At 44.0% G+C, this 24,544-nt stretch overlaps 7 protein-coding genes across 7 annotated transcripts; 4 read left to right on the top strand and 3 right to left on the bottom strand.

The window, feature by feature from the left end:
* Positions 1-65: 65 nt before the first annotated feature.
* Positions 66-5,302, top strand: VTP01DRAFT_6591 (uncharacterized protein; the record flags this gene model as incomplete). The annotated part of the gene is made up of 16 exons (XM_069385509.1): positions 66-247; positions 304-742; positions 799-1,051; positions 1,108-1,404; positions 1,472-1,575; positions 1,635-1,813; positions 1,867-2,284; positions 2,348-2,571; positions 2,631-2,794; positions 2,850-3,244; positions 3,308-3,408; positions 3,468-3,641; positions 3,704-3,921; positions 3,982-4,200; positions 4,263-4,582; positions 4,649-5,302. The coding sequence occupies 16 exons, from the start codon at positions 66-68 to the stop codon at positions 5,300-5,302; spliced, it is 4,341 nt and encodes a 1,446-aa protein (XP_069242964.1).
* Positions 5,303-5,455: 153 nt separating this feature from the next.
* On the top strand, positions 5,456-7,079 carry VTP01DRAFT_6590 (uncharacterized protein; the record flags this gene model as incomplete). The annotated part of the gene is made up of 5 exons (XM_069385508.1): positions 5,456-5,479; positions 5,562-5,873; positions 5,960-6,641; positions 6,703-6,834; positions 6,895-7,079. The coding sequence occupies 5 exons, from the start codon at positions 5,456-5,458 to the stop codon at positions 7,077-7,079; spliced, it is 1,335 nt and encodes a 444-aa protein (XP_069242963.1).
* Positions 7,080-8,473: 1,394 nt separating this feature from the next.
* VTP01DRAFT_6589 (uncharacterized protein) lies at positions 8,474-11,695 on the bottom strand (the record flags this gene model as incomplete). Its single annotated transcript, XM_069385506.1, has 16 exons — positions 8,474-8,656; positions 8,727-9,035; positions 9,093-9,156; positions 9,212-9,306; positions 9,364-9,480; positions 9,537-9,668; positions 9,732-9,834; positions 9,897-9,984; positions 10,049-10,222; positions 10,279-10,355; positions 10,426-10,557; positions 10,615-10,735; positions 10,797-10,900; positions 10,958-11,045; positions 11,112-11,164; positions 11,226-11,695. The coding sequence occupies 16 exons, from the start codon at positions 11,693-11,695 to the stop codon at positions 8,474-8,476; spliced, it is 2,310 nt and encodes a 769-aa protein (XP_069242962.1).
* A 144-nt stretch (positions 11,696-11,839) lies between these two features.
* On the top strand, positions 11,840-15,548 carry VTP01DRAFT_6588 (uncharacterized protein; the record flags this gene model as incomplete). The annotated part of the gene is made up of 14 exons (XM_069385505.1): positions 11,840-11,959; positions 12,026-12,125; positions 12,190-12,263; positions 12,331-12,487; positions 12,571-12,714; positions 12,775-12,899; positions 12,979-13,083; positions 13,150-13,169; positions 13,234-13,717; positions 13,777-14,442; positions 14,526-14,675; positions 14,738-15,052; positions 15,134-15,270; positions 15,332-15,548. 14 exons carry the CDS (start codon positions 11,840-11,842, stop codon positions 15,546-15,548), a joined length of 2,814 nt encoding a protein of 937 aa, XP_069242961.1.
* A 378-nt stretch (positions 15,549-15,926) lies between these two features.
* Positions 15,927-19,313, bottom strand: VTP01DRAFT_6587 (uncharacterized protein; the record flags this gene model as incomplete). Its single annotated transcript, XM_069385504.1, has 11 exons — positions 15,927-16,140; positions 16,198-16,314; positions 16,375-16,439; positions 16,498-16,865; positions 16,924-17,116; positions 17,181-17,336; positions 17,397-17,473; positions 17,551-17,720; positions 17,777-18,239; positions 18,305-18,851; positions 18,924-19,313. The coding sequence occupies 11 exons, from the start codon at positions 19,311-19,313 to the stop codon at positions 15,927-15,929; spliced, it is 2,760 nt and encodes a 919-aa protein (XP_069242960.1).
* A 308-nt stretch (positions 19,314-19,621) lies between these two features.
* On the bottom strand, positions 19,622-21,597 carry VTP01DRAFT_6586 (uncharacterized protein; the record flags this gene model as incomplete). The annotated part of the gene is made up of 12 exons (XM_069385503.1): positions 19,622-19,631; positions 19,686-19,783; positions 19,837-20,135; positions 20,243-20,342; positions 20,404-20,490; positions 20,566-20,683; positions 20,748-20,885; positions 20,954-21,035; positions 21,092-21,214; positions 21,290-21,438; positions 21,503-21,522; positions 21,589-21,597. 12 exons carry the CDS (start codon positions 21,595-21,597, stop codon positions 19,622-19,624), a joined length of 1,233 nt encoding a protein of 410 aa, XP_069242959.1.
* A 1,468-nt stretch (positions 21,598-23,065) lies between these two features.
* On the top strand, positions 23,066-23,837 carry VTP01DRAFT_6585 (uncharacterized protein; the record flags this gene model as incomplete). The annotated part of the gene is made up of 2 exons (XM_069385502.1): positions 23,066-23,322; positions 23,381-23,837. The coding sequence occupies 2 exons, from the start codon at positions 23,066-23,068 to the stop codon at positions 23,835-23,837; spliced, it is 714 nt and encodes a 237-aa protein (XP_069242958.1).
* Between the last annotated feature and the right edge of the window lie 707 nt (positions 23,838-24,544).

Here is a 24,544-nt window from a genome sequence, read left to right as displayed (position 1 = left end):
TGTGAGGTCCGAGCACTTGAAAGAAGCGGATAGATCTTGTCTCTTTGTGCGGTGATCAAGATTCAATGACAGATCTACTGTCATCGGAAAAGATAGCAAAAGCTCTCAAGGGTGCCGGCCTATCTGCTGAGCAAAGGATCGCCGTTGCGTCCGAGGCCTGGCACAATGAGACCCTCTTCTTTCCTGGCAAAGACGATTTTATTTTAGAATGGTTATGCAGCGCATTAACAAAACCTAACACGAAAAAGTAAGCTTGATATTGACAATGCCTATTTACAAGGCTCTAACACGAGCGACTGCCAGCTTGTCAGATTGTTCTTTGTTGCAAGTCGGCTACTGGCAGCTATTTCGCGAATTGTTGCAGCATTATGAAAACTACGCCCACGATGAGCAGAAGCGACCCCCAGTTATCAGAGTGAAACTCATGAGTGCCTTTTCGATATTTTTGCAGCTAGCGTACACAAATACAGAAAGACATACTCCAGTCCACATCGACTTGCTCAAAAACGCAACCGCGTGTTTGATATCCTTGCTATCCGACGTTTTTCAATATTCTTACCGACCGCCGTTCGATCAACTTGTGTCAGCTGTGGAGCAAGCTTTGGATGCCTTGCTCCTGCAGACCACTTTAGCTGAGAACAATCCGGAAGCGAAATCTGCGCTCGATGCCCTTTCAGAATTTGCAAAGGCATTGCTAAAATGTTTCAACACTCAAGTCGTTCAAGCTGTGAACCAAAGAAAGGTAACGACGTTAGCATACATCCACTTTTAATGCCACTCGATATTTACATGCTACAGGTGTTTACAACAATCACCGGGAGCATGTTTAGCAAATTATTATCGCTTCGACGACAGCTTGCCGCATCATATCCTCAGCTCGCGCAGCAGATGACTCAAATCCTGCTTCACGGACTCTTCCACCCGGACACAATTTTGGAATATACATCCGTGCTGAAGGAGGTGAATTCAGGTGGTGGAAGTAAAGTATTTGTTACCAAAATGTTTGAAGATCTTGGCAATTTAGCTGGATCACCAAAAACAGAGGAAGATGGTATGTGCGACAGACGATTTCATACATATAATTGTAAACTTATATATGTGAACTAGCATTGGATATACTGCCGACAATGTATGGTCATTTCGTCAAGATATTCCGAGAGAAAAGAAGTGGTGGCAGCCGAGATACTTATCGTCTTGTCGAGTCTGGCTTCATGGTGGAAGCTTACAATATCCTAAACAAAGCTTCTCTGCACTCCAATCGACTATATTGTCTCCAAAAATTGATGCACGAAGCGCTCACTCTGAATACATATGTTGCAAGCAACGATGATGTCTCCCGCAAACAGTTTTCCAGCCTTGATAGAATGACAGAGTACGCAGTCAATCAGCTCAGCAATGGTGATGGTATGTGATTCGTATGAGAAAACGGCGCTTGCCGCTATGAACATATTCACTGATGAAATATCCTCAGACAAGACACAGGACGCTGCATTCCGAGTACTTGATACGGCTTTGCAAATCGACTTTTCGCTGCTGGAACACAGAATGTCTGCCTTGTGGCATTGTTTGCTTAATGTAATTTGACAGACATGTCTTGGTTCTATTACTGGTTACTCAGACGTATTTCCGTGTAGCCTCCCGGTCTTGCTTGGAAATCGTGTCTGGACTTTAGCTTGTCTGTGCTCGATGTGTACACAGCTTCCCGTCAAATCGATTCATTCGTACAAGAGCTGTTAACATCGCTGTATGGGTTGGATATTGAAATCCGATCTCTTTTACAATCACCGATTTTCTCTCGAGATTTCATGGATGAGTACGTCTCTTGCAGTATTGAATAATTGGAGGTCTAACAAACAAGATGCATAGATTCGCTAAGTCTGTATCCAATCATATGCCACCTGCTCAGGCCAAAACGATCTACGATGATTTGGAGAGCAGATTGTACGACAGCAAACTTAACAATGTCATCATCCACGCAACAGCTTTCTATTTTACGCGCTTTATCACTGCACTTCGAATCAGCAATAACCAGAAACGTGCATTTACGACACCGTTACAGTCATTGTTTGACAAATGGATAAAGCCTAGATTGTCTGCTGCGCAGGACGAGTTGTTGCCTGCTTTGCAAATTCACACAGCTCTGGTAAACACGATGCTAGAACAGTACTGGGCTATGCTAGAAAACGGAGTGCATGAATGGCTAGCAGGCACCCTCAAATCTATCTTTTCGAAGCTGACTGATAAGCAAACGTCACGTGATACATCTTGCGCCATTGCGCTTACTGTAAGTCAGCTCCATAAAAGTGTCATGGCTTTCTAGTATATCTTAGACAACTTATGATCATAGGCGCATGCGTTGTTGCAACATGCTTATTGTGCGAGTTTACTGAAGACCGATAGTCAGCCAAATCAAACGACAGATCTGGTCAACGTAGTCTTGGATTTTTGCTGCGACGGGTCGTTACTGCAAGACGATGCTATTTGGGATGGATTGCTGTTATCTCTTGATGAGCATAACGTCAAACTGGCATGCTTTAAGCTGCTTGTAGACGAATGGTTCATGACGACCTCGTAAGTTACCTTGGTCCCAAGTTGTACAATATTGATGCCAGTGGTTGACCATGCTCTAGGCGTTTTGTGCGAGGCGAACGGGCAGAGAAGTTAGCATCCTTGATTTTCCTGTCTCTGTTTGAGCGACTTCGGGAGGAGAAACCAAACAACGTAGTTAGCATCCCAGTATTATCACGGATTTTATTACGATCAGCTTCGTTTTATGAAGCATCCTTTTGCAAAGGTGGGTTTAAACAATTCTAGATGTATACAACCAGTTGTTTTGACTTTATTGTAAGATTATGCCATCAAAATCCTCTTGAACGCGATCATCCGGCATTTTCGAGAGAAGCCTCAGGAACATGTACCCACAAAATACTTGTCGGATGTCGACCTCGACCTGCCGATTGTACACTGGAGTGCTGAGCAAGTCGAGGTGTTAAAGAACAGCCTGGATAAACCGCACCAACCTCAAGGGGAGGAAAAGGCCGACGTTATCCAACTCGTTGAAATTTTATGCCTGTTTCCCACAGAATATCTCTCCAAGAGCGAACGTCAGCACGCATTGATGATCGCCTTCTTGTTAGACGTCTGGATGGTCACAAATAACATTAAAAATATCGAAGCCGCCCGAATTTGCTGCCGTGGCCTGCTTTTAAGGATTATTAATATGACCAAAACCGCGGGTATTCTGGTACGTAAAATTATACATGTAACACCAACGAACTGCCGTATTCACTGGTTTGTTTGATTATAGGAGACTGAACCGAGTTTGCTTGATTGGCTCGTATCATCTATCGGCAAAGAGAACGTTCAAATATTCGAAGAAACAAAACAAATAGATCATCTTGTGTTGAGGTACAGAGATGAAAAATTCATAATAATCGAGTCTTGTCTCTAATACAATCGAATTCTAGTGCCATCATCAAGGCAGCAGCTAAAAAAGGTGGGACCACACATGCACGAGATATCTTGAACAAAGTCCTTGATACGCGCACTTCTTGGCTGGAAACCGATGTTCCCAACGCACTCGATTGGTGTATCAATGCTGTCTCGGCTATTATAGAATATTTCGAACGTAATAAGGCCAGGTATGCAATGGATCAGAGACGTGCAAATATCTGGGAAACTGTAGACTGATTGGAAATTGTAGGAGAGCCGAGTTTGATCCAGAGGATAGTGTGTTTGCTGCGAACGCCATATCACGTATTTCTAGTGTTATCAATTCAAATCTGCAAGAGTTCAAGAAGCAGCTTGCCCTATCTCGTGAAACACAAAGCGCAATCAGCTTTTTAGATCGCAAAATGTTCGTGTTAGCCACTCTTCTACAACGATATGCAGCTCTTTTCAATGACGAACGGGCTAACAAAGGTAATGAGAGCACCTGGTCGGTTATTTTTGCAGATATACTCACATGTCAGCAAACCACAGTTGCTCAAACTGCAATCTTGACTCAAAATTTGACAGCCCTGGCATCGCCTCTTGTCCAATGCTTGCAGCAGTGTCCATCCGCGAACCTTGAATTGTCAAATCTGGTGGCGAATTTTGTGGCGTCCCTGTGTAATTCACTAGCGCAATATAATCGAGCAGGTGTCACCGAACGATTGTTGGCTGTCATCTGGTTTATATACAGTTTGGCGCTAAAGACAGGTAACTGTCTACATTTACTTGACTCTATCAACGAGAAGCTAACTCCGAGCTATTTCAAATAGGTGATATTTCATGTCAACAATCATTGCGGAACACCTTTGCTGGTTGGATCAAGACACTTGATCGAGAGCAATACAACCTTGTTCTTGATGGATTTATCCGCCAGTCAGATAAAACTATGATAAATATGGATAATCACGCTGCATCCACGTTACTGGCATTGCTACCCACATTGGTGTGCAGTGACACCGAGAAATCAACTGTTTTGCGAACAAACTTGTATATCCTTGTACCAAGACTTTCAGTGATTGCCAACAAGGCGCAATCGATAGATACCATTTTGCAAGTTACATGTATACTAAAACTCCTCACTAGAGAACAGGCAAGTGTCGCAGCTCCCTGCTTAATGCATATTTTTCTTGTACTGATCCTCTGCATCTACTTACAGACAATTCATCTTGGCACGTATGACATATCGTTAATTATCTCATGTTTGGCGCAGGCTGCCAATCCATCCACGACACAGCATCTAAAGACTCAAATCACCGACTCGACAGCGCGCACTCTGTATTTTGATATTTGCAGCATTCTTTCTAATCTTTTGCATAATCATCGGTCACATCTCACCAGTACTCTCTCGCCTTTTGTGGCAATTTTGCAATCCCTACTGCACTGTTTCCGCACCGCTCATCTGGCGCTCGTTCGTGATAAGCATGCGCAGCAGCAGGCTGGACGAGTACTCCCTCTGCTATTCAAATTTGCACCCTTGGATGTAGAGGCAGCGAAGGATTGCGCCCGCTTATTATCTGCATTTGCGAGAAAGCCAATCGCAGGTAAATTTGACGAAAATATCAAGCGGGCGGTATCAAGACAGGCGCCATACCTGTTACTGGAGTATTTTACGATCCAGTCAAACACGCGGATGAGTATCTCTCAGCCAGACATTCGCGCAGCACTTCTTCCTGGACTGTATGACTTGATGGATAACTGCCGAGAATCTGACAGGAAAATGATCCTTGAAACCTTGGATAGCACCGGTAAATTACTATTCAAATCTTTCTACAGTAGCTGGAAAGAGGATCACAAGTACACTGGTCAATAAAAGCAAACGGATCTCATCCAATGTAACCTCGTGATACTTATTGTTTGTGAGCATGGGCCTTTTCCGCTTTTTTTCGCTTGCCGCCAAAAAAATTACAAGCAAGGCGGGGAGATGGTGAAACAAGCACACATTTTCAAAGTACTTTGAAGCATAATGGCAAGCGCAGGCAGTGGTCCGGTATATATTACACATACAACCACTTGGGCACTCCAAATGTTAGTGAATGACCTCCTTTCTCACTGGTTCCTTTGGCGTCTAGATACCTATCCCCGCCGAAGCACCCCTCCATGTTAGCAGCTTGCGCATTCTCGGCTTGTCCCAGACGCGTGAGTCATTCCTCCAGAGCGTCGTTAGCGACATTTTTACAGCCACCAACACGGAAGAGGTTTTGAAGAGCGTCAAGGCGGCAGCTGGACGTTTGCAACGCCACGATATCTTTGAAGAGATCAAAGTATATCTCAACTCGCCGAAGAGCATGGATGACACCGTAGACGTCACATTCGATTTGAAAGAAAAGCCTCATGGTTTCCTATCAACGACGTTTGGCGCTGGCGAGAACGAAGCTACCTTGGTAGATATCTGAATCGGAAGGGGACAGCCACTGTGGAGTCTTTATCTTTTTTATTGTTGATGCTAATTTATTTGCATGGATTATAGAACGGTGCTGTGTCTCTGAGAAACTTGTTTGGCGGGGCAGAGACCGCTACAGCGACGTACCAGTTTGGAAATCGCACCAAGGCAGCCGTGGAAGGATCTTTAGGTATTCCTATCAACGGATCCCCGGACGCACGTGCAGAAGCATTCGTGAACGGTTATATCAAGGACCACTCAATGATCAACCATTATCAGGAGAATGCCAAGATTGCAGGTATCCGTTTCAAGGCTGCGTCGGCATATGGACAGCACGAGGTTGGATATGGATTGGTGCAAAGAGAAATTACCGCCATGCCAAAGTCGTCAGCAACAGTTCGCGCTCACTCCGGAGCTAATCTCAAGTCTTCTGTGTTCCATACGTTTGTCAGCGATTCGAGAAATAGTGCATCCATGCCCACCGAAGGCAGATACTTGGGCGTGTCCCAGGAAATTGCAGGCGTTGGTCAGCTGGGCGATGCTGCCTTTGTCAAGCAGCAAATCGAGGTTCACGTCCATCAGATTTTGGTCCAGGCAGATAAGAAGGGCGCCACGCCTCAAATCGTCTTGAACGCAGGCGCAAAGGCTGGGTTTTTGTTGCCGCTAGGTGGTGAAGATAGGCAGATTAACGTGTCGGATCGCTTCTATGTCGGTGGACCATTGTCTGTGCGTGGATTCAAGATGGGTGGTATTGGAGATCGCGAAGGCAGTAAGTGTCTTTTCCTTCGCAGCTGATAGTTTAGATACTAAATTGTCGATCATTTGAAAAGACGATGCATTGGGCGGCAATCTGTTCTACGCTGCCGGCCTTAGCTTGACAAGCTCAATTCCCGGTGCTGCTGATCTGCCTATCAAAGCTCACGCGTTCTTTAATGCCGGTAGCATTCTGCAGACAAAGCAAGGTATTTCCTGGTATCCCGAAAATTTGCTAAAGCATGTTTTCTCATGATATTTATTATTAGGAGTTGCACCCAACGATGTCCTCGGAGAACTCATCAACAGCTCTCGAACGGCAGCAGGATTCGGTCTTGTGTTGCATAACGATGTCGGTAGAATTGAGGCCAACTTTTGTATACCTCTCAAGTTCCAAGCCGGCGACGTACCCAAACCCGGATTACAGTTTGGTTTGGGTATTAACTTTTTGTAATTCCTCCTGTTCAATCCCGAAAGTGTATAGAGTGTTCATTGCAATCTTTATATTAAAAGAAATAATCAAAGTTAAAGGAAATACAGGAATGAATATGAAGAAGTCAACAGGGGAATTTCATAGCAGCATTACGTTAGTATCTTGCGTTACTGCTGCGTAATCATAATTGATAATTGATACTTACACCCCGAAGGCTAATCCTCAAATTACTTGAGGGGCCAGACCGCGCACCTAGTGTTTCTGTATCAGATTGTGTCCATCGCAGCAAAGTAAAATAGTAGACATACATTTTACCCGTGGGGTCGGTATGTTAAGATAAAAAATAATGAACGCACGACAGAGGACTTGGAACTGATGCATCGCGAGAAGTGGGTCAGGACAGAGGTCATGTCGGCTACGAAGTTGAGCGTCAGAAATGGTACTGCGCCTCGAGTGAGCAGCCAACGTACCGGGATGTTTGAGAGAACTGAGCCAAAGTACGAGATTTTGGGTCCAGGTCCCCTTTTATATCCACAGCCGTGTGATTTAGTTGACGCGTCCCTGCTGTCTTTGAATTCGTATTCCTAAGATTACGTTGGAGGTATCAACGTCGAGGAAGATAGCCAGAGTAATAATGCCAATCTCGCTACTCCCACATTTGACAGAAGATTATGAATGCCCTCCTACATCATACTACGTATAAATTTTACATAAAAGATCTAAATGTTGCTTCAATTTCGTGGAAATATTTAGGGCGCATTCAAAGAAAGCAACAAAAAGACGAAGGTCTAGGTTCAGGGTAAAAGTGTGGCATCTCGTGTAAAATCACGTCTTAAGGAAGATACAAACCTACGATGCGCAATTTTGACATACAGCTATCAATCTGTATGGAAATATGATTGAATCTACAAAGATATTGATTCTGCTAACACTGCAGAATTTATCTAATATTGTTCTGCAGGGCAAGCTACTTGATAACCGTGTTGTTCTATCACACGGTTTGTTTACATTCAAATAACTCTAGTCTATCAAGAAACACAGCCTTCTACTATTACAGTGGATCCCCGATAATTTCAAGGTCTCGGTTACAGGAGTTTGCTTCAAAATAGCGAGACTTGAAAGTTTCACGGGAGAAGCCTTAGTATGATTCTACTGCTAGGTATAAGAAGACTGTTTGCTGATTTGTTTCGAAGCAGCAAGAAGTTAGATTTTAGGTGTAGTATTCTCTTAAACATCGATTCATGCAGGTATATTCTAAAGACTCGGATCAGCCGTGAGCTTCAACGAACCAAGCGCAGCGAGCGGAGCAAAGCGTAAAGCGCTTGTAGATAAAAAAGTCAATTGCTTCCAGATGCCAGCTCTTCGTTGGCGGTAGGATGAATAAATTATTTCGGTTGCGGGCATGATAAGGATAACTATGAGACACTATTGCGAGCCTGGGGGTAATATCGCAAGATGCGATAGTCGTCCAATATATGTGCTTTCTCCTCGCTCCATGGTAGGAATGGCCGTCTATGGATCAACTCCCAACAATATGGGATGAAAAACTCGTGCGAGTCTTCATTCTCCTTATACTGAACAGCCAGACCTGGCTCAGCCTACAATGTTGTTAGCAAATGAATATTTGAATTTTAACAGCTTTAACAGAGACAAGAGCCACTGCTTTACCTCAAACACTTTAGGTGTCCATGTCCTGGAAGCTTGATCAATCAGATTCAATATTTCTGAAGTTGATGGTGCTTTCAGATTCGCTTCGGCAACCCGGGTGCTAAAGTAACTAATGACCTCATCCAGTTTCTTGATCTGTCCAGACAATCGCTCGTGCTCCCTCAACGGTACAAATATTTCCTGTTTCAACAGCACAGCGTAGACAAGCTGACTGTTATTCTTGAGACGATGTTTGAGAATGGAATTGATGATTTCTAGGAGGAGAGAAAGCATGTCTTCGTATACTGCAATATCTTGCATTGACGTGTGCTGAGAAGGTTAACATTAGTGCGATGAACGCGTTTGCAAGAAACTAAAGCGACTTACTTCGATAGGTGTGTTGGCCCTCTTGGCCACCTTTTGTTGCCGTTTGGAGACTAGCTCGAGGAGGCTACAAATGAACTAGAGGTAAGCAGATGTATACGTACATTACTTCGTTTTTTTACCTTGTAAGTTTCTGAGCAACGTAGGAATGAATATCCAGTGCTGTCCTTGACATATTGATCAATATTCCGAGACAATTGGTATGTAAATAAATATCCTAACACTGATGCTCAATATATATTAACCGGAATGAGACTGGATGGGTCTAAATTACCCTCTGATGTGAGAGATTGAACTGTAACATGCGTATCATCACTAGAAACAAAAGGTTGCCGAGAGACAATGACTTTAAAACAGTTCTCTCAGTGATCCAGGTAAGATTATGGACATTCTAGAGATTATTATCAGTATAAGAGCCGCACCATTCGTATAAGACACAAAACTCACGACTTTCTGCACAGTGTTGTTGTTCATGTCATCTTGGCTCAGTAAGAGTAGAATGATAAGTAAAACGTATACGTGAGGATAATTGGTATCGCCTTCCGCCGCCTCGTAAATCATTTTGAGTATAGGAATATACTATTGAAGAATGGTTAACAAGAGGAGGGGATCATCAATTATCGGGTCTTCGTTGATCCTCACCAATGTTTCAGGATCAGTTCTTGATAATACATATACACGGAACGGTTCATTTTCTGTGAGCATGAAATAAAAGAGCAACATTTGCTCTTCTACTCCGATGTTTCTATCCATGTCGTTTGTGAGCATAACTGCCATTGTGCGCTTTTAAATCCACTTGTTTGCTACCTGCAAAATATTTCAAAAAGATCTTTAAAGGGTATCAAATGTAACTTTGTGTCGATATTACTGGTGTTATCGAGCGATAGTGACAGATCTACAGAGGAACGACACGAATTAGCTTATCTACATCTGTGTCAACAATCAAATTGGCATATTACCGTGGTGGTCACGAAGGCTTTTAAACGCAACGCGGAATGGTGATAGAGGTCCCGGTTGAGCTGCTAACAGTAGTAGTAACAGCAAGCTGCGATCTGCTACCGGTGGAATATCAGTATCCGATACAGAGCCTGATCTCCCCGGAAAGAAGTAGCTATATGCATTGTAGACCATGCCTATGGAACTAGGTAAGCTCATTAAAATGACGACGGTATTATCATGTTCTACATACTAGAGCTTTGTGGCGGAGCGATCTTTTGTTCAATGACGTTTTGCAAGAGTTTCGCAACTAGTGGCTGTGATCGATCGCTAACGAGTACATATGCGTTAGAGACGGAGAGGTATACTCTCTTTTACCATCCAATATTAAGTTTTTTACCTGAGCTTGCTCGTGATAATGTCGATAAAGTAGTTCTCATCGGTAATACGTGGATGATGGAGCTGTGTAGACATGAAGATGATCAAAGTGTTTAGGATTTCGATGTAAAATTCATAAGCGGAGTAGCTTTGACTGGCGTACCATTGTTAGGAAAGAACATACATATGCAGTAGCTATTGTTATAATTACCATGGATTCATATTTATGACGACGTTGAATAAAGTGTCCAGCAGCTTTTCAGCTATCTGTCCAGTATCACTATCGATAGATACATTTTTGAAAGCGGATGCAAGTGATGTGCCATCGTCTGCTGTAAGAAGCAAATGTGTTAACTTTTTGCATTGTCGATAGCATACAACGTACGCATTTACCATCGAACTGCTGAATGATCTCTGCATTCGACAAGTTACTTGCGAAATGTTTTGAAAAGATACGAGTGATAAAAAGTGCATTGTATAATTTCACAGATATTGATCTGATTGCAGCATTTTAGACAGCGATCTGGGAGCTTCATTCGGCAGACGTTACTTACTCAGTATTTACCACGTCGCATTGGTGGATCTCGTCAAGCAAATGCAGTAACAGTTTTGTAAAGTTCCTTGTTCGAGGATTGTTGGCAGCTAGGCAAAACAAGCGATGATGTTAGCCGCTAACGCTGAATAACGGATTATTTTAATAAGTATTACCAAGTTCAATAGATAACCCTACAGTTTCCATTTCCAGATCGTAAGCTTCTTGTCTGTTAGGCTTGCATTAGCGTATGCACGAAGTTGGGACAAAGTTTAGTCCACGATACTTGCTGTGAATTTACGGCCGGATATTTCTTATTTTCCAAGAGATTTGCCCAGAACGATGGATCGGATTCTTGCAGTGGAACAGCTGAACAAAGTGTTTTCAAAGCAGCCAGCTGTGTCGGGGTAAAATAGGATGCATGCGCGACGTCGGACGCTTTGCGTAGCAGAGACGAGGTTGTGGATGCTATTGTTTGCCTTAAATAGCCGCCGCTGGCTGTTGTTGTTGCCATCGATTGCTGCTGTTGTTGGTGCTGCTGCGGCTGTTGCAATGGCGGTGAAGTGGTAGAGAATGCCTCTGGCAGCTCATTGGAAGGCGAAAATGGAGACTGGATTAGAGATGATACAGGTGAAACGGGAGAATTGGAGGAGAGAGTCGAGGAACGTCGTGGTGATTTTCTGGCAGCAAAGGTCTTGTTGGGTGCACTCAGATTCGGCAGCGGCGGGCTGACTGATTTTGAAGAGTTGGGCGAGTTCATCAGTGGAGGAGCTGGTTTGGCACCTGAAAGTGAAAAGATCCACGCGACTCGTTTTTTGAGTTGCGGCGGGCAGCAAGTCAGACTTCTTTGCTTCTTGCCCTCTCTCTTTTTTTTCTATAGCCCTTCTAATTACTTCTTCTCATCATGTCGGGAAATAATATTAAGGTCGTCTGCCGTTTCAGACCTCAAAACGCCCTCGAAATCAGGGAAGGAGGTGTCCCCATCATTGACATTGATGGTGAGGGCACTCAGGTCGAGCTCAAGGTACAGCACTCAGCTCTGAAACACGGATAATTTTCTCTAAGTCTTACGCAAAGTCCATACGTACAGGGCAAAGACTTTCAAGGGAACTTTGCCTTTGACAGGGTCTTTGGCATGGAAACGCCGCAGAAGGACGTCTTTGACTACTCCATCAAGTCCATTGTCGATGGTGAGTAGTTTGCAGCGCCAGCTGCAGCAGGAACGAAAAACTATGCTCATGCATTCAATTTCAGATGTCACGGCCGGTTACAACGGTACAGTTTTCGCCTATGGTCAAACCGGGTCCGGCAAAACGTTCACTATGATGGTATATATCTTTGATAATCGTTTGGATTTTTGTATTTTTTTGGAATCTGATCAGTTATCGCGTCCAGGGTGCCGACATTGATGATGAAAAAACCAAGGGTATCATCCCTCGTATTGTCGAACAGATCTTTGACAGTATTATCGCGGCTCCTAGCAATCTGGAGTTCACTGTAAAAGTCTCGTATATGGAAATCTATATGGAGAAGGTCCGCGACTTGTTGAACCGTAAGTAAATGAGCAACAGTAGAGATTGGAAAAAGCTCGAGTTCTTGCTGATTACAAACGATATATTCTCTTGTTTGTGTTAGCTTCGGCCGAGAATTTGCCAATCCACGAGGATAAGACCAAGGGTGTATATGTCAAGGGCCTTCTAGAAGTTTATGTCGGCTCGTCCGAGGAAGTTTATGAAGTTATGCGACGCGGAAGTAACAACCGCGTAGTTGCCTACACAAGTAAGCACGTGAATTTGAAACAGGAGAAAAATCCGTCTACTAATGTCATGTGTCCCGCAGATATGAATGCTGAGAGTTCAAGAAGTCATTCAATCGTCGTTATCACAATTACGCAAAAGAATGTCGATACCGGTGCCGCAAAGAGCGGTAAACTGTATCTAGTCGATTTAGCCGGTTCAGAAAAGGTTCGATATTTCTTCTTTTTTTGCTTTGTGATTTGTATGTATGCGGAGTAGGAGTGCTGACAACGTGGGGACACAATAGGTCGGCAAGACTGGTGCATCGGGCCAGACTCTGGAAGAGGCAAAGAAGATTAACAAGTCTCTAACTGCGCTGGGTATGGTCATTAATGCCTTGACCGACGGCAAAGTAAGCATAAACATATACATCGTTTCCAGTTGATATTGCAATACTTACGATCAATGATATTTACAGTCGAGCCATATTCCTTACAGGTACCGTTAAATAACACATGCAAAAGCCCGGCTGGATTGCCAATTTCGATAATGCCTTTTGTAGAGATTCTAAGTTGACGAGAATCCTGCAAGAATCTCTTGGTGGTAACTCGAGAACTACACTGATTATCAACTGCTCGCCGTCATCCTACAACGAAGCGGAAACGTTGTCGACACTGCGTTTCGGTGTGCGTGCCAAATCCATCAAGAACAAAGCCAAGGTCAACGCTGATCTTTCTCCTGCTGAGCTCAAGGCATTGCTTAAGCGTGTCAAGTCTGAAGCTGTCACTTTCCAGACCTACATTGCGGCGTTGGAAGGCGAAGTCAATGTGTGGCGCACTGGTGGCACTGTGCCTGAAGAGAAATGGGTCACCATGGAAAAGGTCTCCAAAGGCGACTTTAATGCACTGCCTCCCGCCCCTGGATTCAAGAGTCCGATTTCCGAAGAAGAATCTCGGCCCGCCACTCCCGTTCCTGCTTTGGAGAAGGACGAGCGCGATGAATTTATCAAGCGTGAAAATGAACTGATGGACCAGATCGCTGAAAAGGTATGCTTGATACGTAAATTATACAAGATTTTGGATACTCACTACTAAAGAAAATCTAGGAAACCGAGCTTGCCAACCGCGAAAAGCTTCTCGAATCGCTCAAGGAAGAAATGAACTACTACAAAGAGCAAGAGCAATCTGTGACCAGAGAAAACCAACAAATGACTGCTGAGCTCAGCGAGTTGAGATTGCAGCTCCAAAAGATTTCTTACGAGAGCAAGGAGAATGCCATCCACGTCGATTCTCTACGCGAAGCTAACCAGGATTTGATGGCTGAGTTGGAAGAATTGAAGAAGAACCTGGCTGACATGCGTCAGGCTCACAAGGAAGCCACGGATGGCGAAAAGGAGAAGAAGAAGGCGGAAAAGATGGCGCAAATGATGTCTGGTTTCGATCCTTCTGGTGTCTTGAATGAGAAGGAGCGCCAAATCCGTAATGCTCTGAGTAAGCTTGACTTGGAGAAGCAAGGATCATTGAGCATCGAGGAGCTCGTCTCTCTTCGACGTGAACTCGCTGAATCCAAAGTACTTTTGGAACAGCATAGCAAGACGATCGAGGAGCTTGAATCCGACAAGGAAGCTCTTGAAAAGAAGAAGATGGAGCTCGAAGGACGTTTTGCCACTCTGGAGCAAGAATATGAAGAGCTTCTGGACAAGACCATCGCCGAAGAGGAGGCTCGCGCACAGGAACGCGATGATCTCAACGATACTGTTTCTGCGCTAAAGGTAATCCAAATTTTCATGGTTACAAACTGCAACTTTGAAAGTCGTTTTTACTCACTCTATTCATTTTGTACCGGCCATATCAGATCAAGCTGGAGAACCAGTACCTGGCACGCAAGGAAATGCAGCAAAAGGAGATTGATGAGCTTAAGCGAGAACTGGAACGCAAGGTCGCTACTCATCAAAAATTGAGCACTGCTTTGACAGATCTCCGGGCTGCCAACGATCAGCTGCAGGTAATTATTAAAAGTCTGTTATTACTTGTTTGCAACCCTCAGTATATTGACTTCGTTGACAGGCTGCATTGTCCGAGCAGCCATACAAGTCTTCCAGCGGTAGCAGCACAGAAGGCGACCTAAGCGAAAAGGAAAAGGACATTGAGCGTATGCGCAAGACCATGGCACAGCAGCTTGCAGACTTTGAAGTCATGAAGAAGGCCTTGATGCGAGACTTGCAGAACCGTTGCGAGAAGGTTGTAGAGCTTGAAATGTCTTTGGATGAAACCAGAGAGCAATACAACAATGTCTTGCGCGCTAGCAACAACAAGGCCCAGCAAAAGAAGATGGCCTTCTTGGAACGCAACCTGGAACAGTTGACAAATGTCCAAAAACAGGCAAGATCATGAGCAATTTACTACAGTGTGTTGCATGAACCTGTATTGGAATCTAACATTATGTGTTTTTGTATACAACAGCTGGTGGAACAAAACGGTTCACTCAAGAAGGAAGTCGCCCTTGCAGAGCGCAAGTTGATCGCCCGCAACGAGCGAATCCAGAGTCTGGAGACGTTGCTCCAGGATGCACAAGAGAAGCTCATCACACAAAACCAAAAGTATGCAGTGGACAAACTAGTTCTATAAAATGTTTGACTAAAACGCGTTCCAACTTTTTAGGTTCGAAGCTCAACTGCAAGCTGTGCGTGAACGTCTGGAACAGGCACGTTCTCAAAAATCCCAAAACTCCATGGCTGCACTCAGCTTTGGACGCATTGCCAAGCCCCTGCGCGGCGGAGGCAACGTCGTCGAGAACGGTGCTGAGAGCCCCAGCTCTCCAACCGACAAGCGCGACAAGCGAGCATCTTGGATACCGGGTTTCATGAACTCACGATAGACGATCCTTGTGTGATATAATGTGCGTGTAAAACATTTTCTTGTTGTCTACTCTAGTCTGCCTATTTTGACTGTTTTTGAACATATCGAATTCTTTCCCTACTACATATGTATGCTTTTTCCCCTCCCCTTCCCCAACGATCTTATATACACAGCACTTACGCTCGTTTATGCCCTTTCTTATTCCACTCTTCTCTAGCTGTCTGATATATCTTTCTAGGGATTCAAATAAAATCGACTCGCTTATATATCTTTTCCTATAACTTCACAGAGGACTTTACGGAGAAGTAGCTCCTAATCAGCGATTGTGGTATAGGCGCTATGATAGATATTATTGTAGTTTCGTTACAATTGACCAAAGAAGAAAAGAAAAATGAACCTAGGCGGACCGCACGACAAGCGCAGGGTCAACGCCTGTTAAAAGGCTATGTTCAGTGAAAGCTGGGATGAAATAGAATCCTGCCATTAATACGCAATAGCTAAGGATCAGAATTGAGCCTTTGAAGTAGTTTGATTTGCCTTCTTGGTAAGTGTAAGTCAGCAAAAATACGGAGAAAATGACTGAAATCACATCCCATCGAGGGAAAACGAGACTAGTTGACAGGAAAGATTAGAACAACTGCGTAGATAATTAAGCAATCTGTACTTGCCTGAAGGTGTATTTGGCAACTTCCTCCTTTCCCCAGTTATACCAGAGAGAAAATGCGACCATGGCAGGAATCTGCAGTAGACAAACTTGCAATGCATACGCAGAACCAATCTCCATACTAGGTGCTATATTGTCAGTTCACTACCCTTAATATTCTGCATCGCGTTATCAGACTAACCTTAGGACGATGTTTCCATACAATGCAAAGGAAATGGCATTCATAAATTCGGTGATATTTGGTACCTAGGTGACTCCTTAGGTATGCGAAGCAAATTGAAATCTATAGAAACACCCCACTTACCAGAGCAAAAAGTGTCAAACCGAGGAATTTTTCGTCAATTGCAAGATTATCCATGACATGATCGACGGTATCAACCAAGATCTCGGCAATAATGGAATACAGTATCGTGCAGGCAAACAAGATAGTAAAGCTCTTGACTTTGCCCCAGTTGGGCGAATCATGTCCTGCAGCTTCCTCCTCTTCTTCATCCTCTGGTTCCTTGGCGTGTACGAACGCGGCGACAGGTGCAACAGCAGCCGACATTGATGTATTACCTCCATTTGCATCAGGCTGTTGAGACGGAGTGGTTATCGAAAGCTTTCGATGGCCAGATGTCACGTCCGTGACAGGTGTAGCCGTAACTGTCATAACGGGGCTGTAAGGTATATCTATCCATATTATGTATTGTTACTAGCTGAATCTACGAAAATGATTACACCTTTATACCATTTGAGGTCTGTGATTTGAACGGCGTTTGTTCGGAAGAAGCGGAGGGATGAGAATTTGGATGGTGAATAAGGTGTGAAATGATGTGCCCTGGCATCAGCTTTTGGTAATACGACGAGTGATGCTGGTTTGCCTTTTTCCAAACCATATCGACGTGGGTATGCAAACTGAATACGATGCCTACAACGTATGCCTACATCCAAGACAGGTACGTGTCAAATAAGATAAACAGTTTCACGTTTGTGTTTCACACCTACCGAAGGCAAAATGGCCGCACAGAGCCACATAAGCGGCTTGACACTGTTTTGGTATACCGGATCGATGGTTGGGTTCATTTGGTCATAGTAGCATCTGGAGCAAGCAATGCTGTCACCTGATCTCGATTCCGGACATCCAGCGCAACGTAGCTCAAACTGATTTCAATTTAGAAAAAATTGCTTCTCTCTGTGTGTCGCTTAATTACATTCACTTACTGAACCAAACATTTGGTAAAACAATGTAGGGGTAAGTGCTCCAATAATAGCCATAATAAGCATCGTCGAAGTCACCTCTTAGGCGCGCGCGCCCGCGTTTTTGTAAATTATTTTGTTTCACATCTCCGCATGCATCCTTAATTGTGTTGCATACCTGCACTCTTAGCGTTGAATCTCTGCTCCTTACGTTTGATGCCACCGCTAATCATGGAGCATCCGGGCATTAGCAAGACACCGGCCATCACGCTGCCGATCAGGGCACCCTCCACTATGGCGCTTTTGCCACTCATGAGTGCAACCGCATATAGGATAATTTCAATAATACTATATACTGGCATAAGGTCACAAGTTTAAACCAGGGACCACAAAAATTCACTTACCTGCCAAATGAAGCATTTAAGAATGCACCGACACCCATACTAGACTGGGCCGAAACGGAGCTGACACCCATTCCGATAAAGTACGATAAAGGTATCACGGAAGCTAGCGATAATGCGAACACGACAGCTGGAGCAGTGATGAAACTGTCTGGGAAATGTCGCGAGAGAACATACTGATCAAAGATAACAAAGAAAACAAGCGGCATCAGGTTGATAAACATGATGTTGATACCGTCATAAGTATACTTGTAATACTGTAGTCCAATCGCTTGATATGTACAAAGTAATATGACAACGGGACGACCTGACTGTTGCATATGCGCCTGGCCGGTTGGGCTCGATCTGAAACGTAGGCTAAGAGGGTGTCGCCGCAGGTGTCGAAGCAGAATGTAGTTCAGTTTCGACATTGGTATGGTTACAACGCATAGCCAGCATACAGTTGATACGAAGAACATAAGCGGGGCTACGTATCGGCAAATGTCAGTGGCCCTTGCATTGCGCATGATCCCTTTCTTGCTTTGCACTTACCAACAATGGTAAAATACAGCAAATAGTAAACCCATCCCGCGGGTCCCAACAAGATGGTATCTTTTATCGAGTCCTTGAGCGATCTTTGCTTCTCCTTGCCTTTCCGGCCATGTAACAACCCGACTTCTTCATCGTCGCTTTGATCAAGAAGTGAAGAGCTGATCGACGCTGCGTCGTTCGAGTAGATTCCACTATTTCTCGTTGACGCTGTGGACAGAATATGCTGCTGGCGTTCATCAATGTGTCGCTCTACATAGCGACCAAAAGGCCAGAGCAGGTAAAACGCTAACTCACGCATGACGAGACCGTACGAATAGCCGTCGGGTGGTACAAGCATCAAAAGAATGGAAAGTGCAAACATAACAATGGCGAGCCACCACCCAAACACTAGAAGCCACAAGATGTTGCCGGGATTGAGGAACAATTCAGGAGACGATGATGGTGACGAATGGAGTGCGCTGTTGGCTTTCCGTACGACTGAGCGCGATTTTTTGTACAATGCTGGTTTCCAAATGGGCAAGCCAAATGGATGGCGCTTATTCATTTGCTAACGTACCTGTCAATTAGCAACAATGTGAAACGTACAATGAAGCTTTTCTCCTTTTTCTCTGACACACACCTCCTGCCTATCCTTCAGAGTCATTTCGTGCTCCAAACTATTCATTGATGATCGATCTTCTTCTGTAAAGCGCGTTTTCTGCTTCCGGCGTCGGATGCTCTTATCGTCACCTCCGCCATCAATTGTATCGTCAATATCTTCTTCTTCTTCCTCCTCCTGGGCGTCTTCGTCTAGGTTGTTGCTGTCCTGCTCGTCCATGTTATCTTCGTTGTTGTCAATATTGTTCTTGCGCCGCTTGCCGTAATGACGGCGACTGCCTTTGTCTGCTGATGAGGAAGCTTCCGGATCTGCAGTAATGGAGCCATACTGTGTAGTGCTGTGGCGATCGCTTTGCTCGCTGACTTTGCGCCGTCGACCGCTAGGTACTTTGGCCTCACTGGAAGAGTTCATAAAAGTAGACTGCTAGAAAATGAAAGAACAGATACAAGAAAGGGAAGATGTGGTTACGAACCATCTTTTTGCTTGAACGGCAAAGTCCGCATGTCATCAGTTCCTCCTCCTCCCCCAAGTCCCCCAACCTCACACACATACTTCAGCATCATCTCACCTGGACACACCTGATAATGTGCTCGCAGCACGCGCACACAATTCAATTTTTAGGGTGTCTCTGAGTCACAACATCGCATCTGTATTAGCTATTATCAAACTGTATATGTATATGCGAAAGAAAAGACTAGTAACATGCTAACTATTATTGTCTATTTGCTCCTACAGGACGTGAATAACTAATCTAACTTTCCGGTATCAAACAGCGCAACTCACTTGAGACTTAGCTTTGTTGCAAGCTCTGCCTCTAGCTCAGAGATTTCGCGTTGTTGCTCTTCAAGTTCCTTCAAAAGCTGATCCCGTCTTTCTTGCAGCTGGATAGGAGTTTAATGGTTATGCAGCTGACTTGTAAACAATGAAACCTTACCTCTCGTTCCCGCCTTCTGAGATCATCCTCAGTCTCCTTGACCATGTTGACAAACTGTTGGCGTATCTTTTCTTCCCGTTGCGTCATTTCTTGTACTCTGCGGGTATTCGATTCATCGATGCGTGCATCATAATCTTCGTCACACTCGAGTAACGATTCAGGCCGTCCTTGATCGCGCAAAAGTCTCGCGCGGTATCCGTGGTAATGATGGTCATGGGTCAATGACGTGATATCATGGAGACAATTTTCAATAAGAAGCTCACGAAGATAAGCGACATCACAGTGTTCCGGGTTATCAACTAATGATCAATGATTCTGCTAAGTTGCATTGACACCAAACAACAAAGAATATACACGCCTAGAGCGCCCGGAGAAGGCAAAAAAAAAAAATAGAAAAGTTCCTTACCCTCCACTGTTCCCCATCTGTAAGCTCTGCCCTTAACTATTTTGCCGTTCGGAAGCTCCACATCCGTGTCACTTCCCATGACTGCAAATGGAATATGTTTCTGAAATGTCAAACGTTAGCAGCTGTTGGTCACTAGTTCGTTAGCGCTGTTGTATACTCGCAATGATATGCTCGAACTGAAGTCTGTCTTCGTCAGGGTAAGCATGTGGATAAATTTCTATGCCGTATCGTTCTAAATCTTCTAGGACCTAGGGAAGAGATCAGGTGAGTAGATGAACATCAAAATAAGCTTTTCTGTGTGCAAACTTTTGGTTTCCGCTTACCAATGCCTTGAAAGCTGTCTTCTCCTCGGGAGTCAGCGTATCCCCTTTTGCGATCACAGGTATAACGTTAAGCTTCTGAGAGAGCTCTTTGAGTGTGATAATATCCAGTTCTTTCAAACTGCCACAGAAATGCCAGATTAGACCAAAATGTCTAAAGGTAGCTAAAAAACTGACAAACGTACCTGTGACCAGTGGGGGAGATGAAATAAAGACATGCATGAACTCTGGTGTCTTTTACCGCTCCTCGATATCCTACGTGCTTCTCAGCTTCGTAGTATGCTGAATATTGCTGGTCAATGTAGTCCATAATGGGCTTGACACTGTCCTTGTATCAGTAAAGAATAAATTGCATTTGGATAGCGCCAACAAAGCTGGAAAATCAACATACTCTTCCTTGCGATTTAAACGGTCTCCAAATCCAGGCGTGTCAATTAAGCAAAGGTGTAATATAACGCCATCCTCCTCAAGTTCTAACTCATTGGTGAGCTGCTAAAGTCTATCGTATCAAGGTGGAAGCAAAACTTGCCAAAATGCATAGGTGTAATCTCGACTGTCTTTGTATCCTGTGGCATCTTGGGAGTAGACCGATCCTTTATATCCGTTTGGAAGAGCGTGTTTACAAATGTGGATTTGCCTAATCCAGATTCACCTGAATTGCCTCGTTGTCAATATCCATTTTCGAACAATAATGACGGCAGACAAACATATATGAATAAGCACTAACCGACGACCATTACATTGAGCTGGAATGGCTTACGCCTTACTCCAAGAAGTTTCTGTCGAGGAAGTAGAGTATCTATGCCGAGAGGAGACTGTAGCGTGGTTTGTACGGCTGAGGGTTGCCGCCATGGACCTGGATCTGGAAATCGGCCCCTGAGATGATCGTGCGTGTCGGTGGCGGTTGAACTGGAAACAAATGAAGTTGCTGTTCGCTTACCTTGCCTGCAAAGCGTGTTCCTATGTGACAAGTCAGCTAGATGAGCGAGGCATTTCGACAAACAGTTTGCCAAGTCGCTAGTTTACCAAGGGCATAGTGCTGGAGAGTGAGCACAGACAAAGGCCAATCAGCCTTTGTCTTGTCTTTTACGGTTTGCACCTGGTTGCACCAGGCTGCAGGTTACACAGAGTCACTTTTTCATTTGAGAGTCGATCAGTGAGGTGAACGGCGGCCATCTATGCTATTTCTACATCGCTTAAAGCCGTTGTGAAAATGGATTAGCACTTTAGACCTCCAACGTGCTTCACACAAGAATGATCTATCGTTGGAATAGATACCGTATCTGGCAGCCGACTGGCTTGAGTCTGCCCAAGGTACATCGCACAACACATATCCTTCCGACTTCAGAACAAGAGTTCTGTAAATATGAAAAGCTCGAAAAATTTTCCGTCTATTTCTACTATGTAGAAGCTTCCCAAGCTTCCAAGTAGTAGAATATGTGCGAAAGAAGTATATATGTGTTTCATCTGACAGTGGACGGTGTAACAACTTGCTATATGTGTTGGGAAGAACGCATCCGACGCATAGTAGCCAAAAACTGTTGATATGGATTCCCGAGACACTTTTGGCTCCTTCAAGGAAGAAGGCTTTATCTCATTACATCCAGAGTAAAGGCTTGAATATAATTGCGTCCAAGTTTGCATGTTTCGTAAAATGATATGTATGAAGAAGAACGTTTTAATACACTAGTGAATGAAAGGTGACAGCGCGGATGCCGGGTTTGATAAAGTCATATGTCGGTAGCTTTAATGCAAGGCATGAGAAAGTTTAAATCACGCCTTGACCATAAAAGTACATTTTCCGGTGGGAACGGTGAAGATTATGCAAAAACCCATCTGCCGGTCAAAAAGGTTGTCAAAGCATGTTGCTCTGGTTGTTCTCAACAGCTTCGATTATCCCGAATAGTACCCATTGCATGCACTGACCCCCTTTGAAAAGAGCTTATTTTCGAAAGGTTGCTCCTCACTATTGTTGCACATCCAAAAACAGGATGCGTGCTATCCGATACGCCATTGTAATTGGCCACAAGGTCTGCAGAGATACCACCCCTAAAATTTCATTGTTTTAGCGAGCTTGCGTTTCTGGTCTAATACAGCCCTGAACATTATTTCCAAAAGATAATGGAAGGGTGAGCATATGCTGTGACGGGAAGGTCAGACGGCGTTTTTTGATCGCTTCCTACAGCGTTCATTGTATATAAATGTTATAAGGATGAGCTTTGCAGACAGATCTAGAGAATGAAATCATAGGATGATCGATTGTTTTCTCTGGACAAGGCCACCGAAAAGACAAAAGTAACAGACATGTATCCGCGATATGCGGTGCCCGTGAATTATTAGCTCCCGTTATGCAAAATGAATAAAAAAATCCCAACGGAAACTAGTCCGTGCACGTAAGTATTCCGCATATAAAGGGCAACCATGTCTTTTTTCTCGTGCATCCCACCCCATACTCTTTCTCTTTCTCTCTCTTTCTCCGTCTCCCTCCCACTTTTTCCTGAACATGTCCACATCAAATTTGTACGAAGACTTGTATAATTTTTTGAACTTTTCAAGTACGGATCTTGACCTTTCAATGTCTGCTGGACAGACATGCTACGGTTCCGTGTTCACGGTCGAGCGCAATGCGTCCAATGTTGTCGATAAGGCCAAGAAGAAAATCTATCCCTGTGAATTTTGCAACAAGTCTTTTACAAAGCCCAGTGCCCTTCGATCGCATACATATACACATACAGGTGAAAAACCATTCGCGTGCCATTAGTATGTACGATACAAAATACATAGCGCCAGGGTCTTAATCATAACTTTGTATCGATAGTCGTGGCTGCACAAAACGGTTCGCTGTCGCAAGCAATTTACGACGACACTTTAAAGTGCATACTAGGAAAACAGAGCCGACGATCAAATTCCAGTATCCAGTAGAATGGAGCACCCCACCTCCCCGTTATCCCGATGAGGAACAGTCATTGCAGCAAACTGACGCGTTCTCTCTTACCGGCGAACCTGTATCTGCTGAAGACTTTAGCGCAAGTGGATTCGAGTCGTTAACAACACTCTCGGATTCAGGTTCTATCATAGACGCTAGTAGTATCATTCTCACACCCTCGCCGAGCGAGCAAGTACCGCTGATGCCATGGCAAGTTCCGAGGGTATATCACGCGCTACAGCCTGAAGTCTCATTCTTGCAGGAGGGAGCGTTTTGCTCTAGCTTCTTGAACATGCCTATTATGTCTCCATTTGACGCTGCTGAATCGATGGACAGGTTTCCATTCTAACAATGCTCTATCTACAAAGTTATTATACAGTAATTTAATGAAAGATAAAAAATAATACACAAACGTCCATGTTAACTAAATAGCAGATTGGCATCTTGTTCTCTTTAATCTTAATATTTGGTATATACCAGAGAATATTTCCATGGATAGTAGCATACTATTGAAGCCATAGCTACCATTATGTATCGAAGTTAGTTTAGTGACTGACAATCCATTATTAGATGATACAGTATCTGTGGAATCCATAAAACTGTACGACCATTTTTAAGCATTGTATTAGTCGGGCAATGCTCATACTTGCATGATCTCGAGCATCTTGTTTTACTATACAAACTGCAGTTTCCTTACAATAGAATTAATGTGAGTGCTCAAAATCCACGGTTTTTAACGCATACAATGTACATAAACTTGAAAGATGAATTAGCATAATACTCGCATTATGTTTACGAGGAAGAGAATATGGCCCATATCAGCAATCAAATTTTGGGCGAAATCTGCGAGTGAATTCGAGTTACGGAGCTGCTTTGATTTACTGTATTTTTAAAAACAGTTGTCGTTTGAAGCATAAAATTGCACCACAAACAACGCAAATTTAAACCTTGGAATAAAACTAATAAATATTCTTGTCGATCTAAGGAAGAAAACCTGCCATATTAGTTCAAATTTGCCATGTAGCGCAGTTGCCAACCCGATCTCAATCAGTAGAA

This window comes from Rhizomucor pusillus (genome assembly GCF_041956525.1).
Source record: "Rhizomucor pusillus strain CBS 183.67 unplaced genomic scaffold VTP01scaffold_3, whole genome shotgun sequence".
NCBI classification, from domain to species: Eukaryota; Fungi; Mucoromycota; class Mucoromycetes; order Mucorales; family Lichtheimiaceae; genus Rhizomucor; species Rhizomucor pusillus.
The sequence above is the reverse complement of the archived record's forward strand: the minus strand, read 5'-3'. Positions and strand labels throughout refer to the sequence as shown.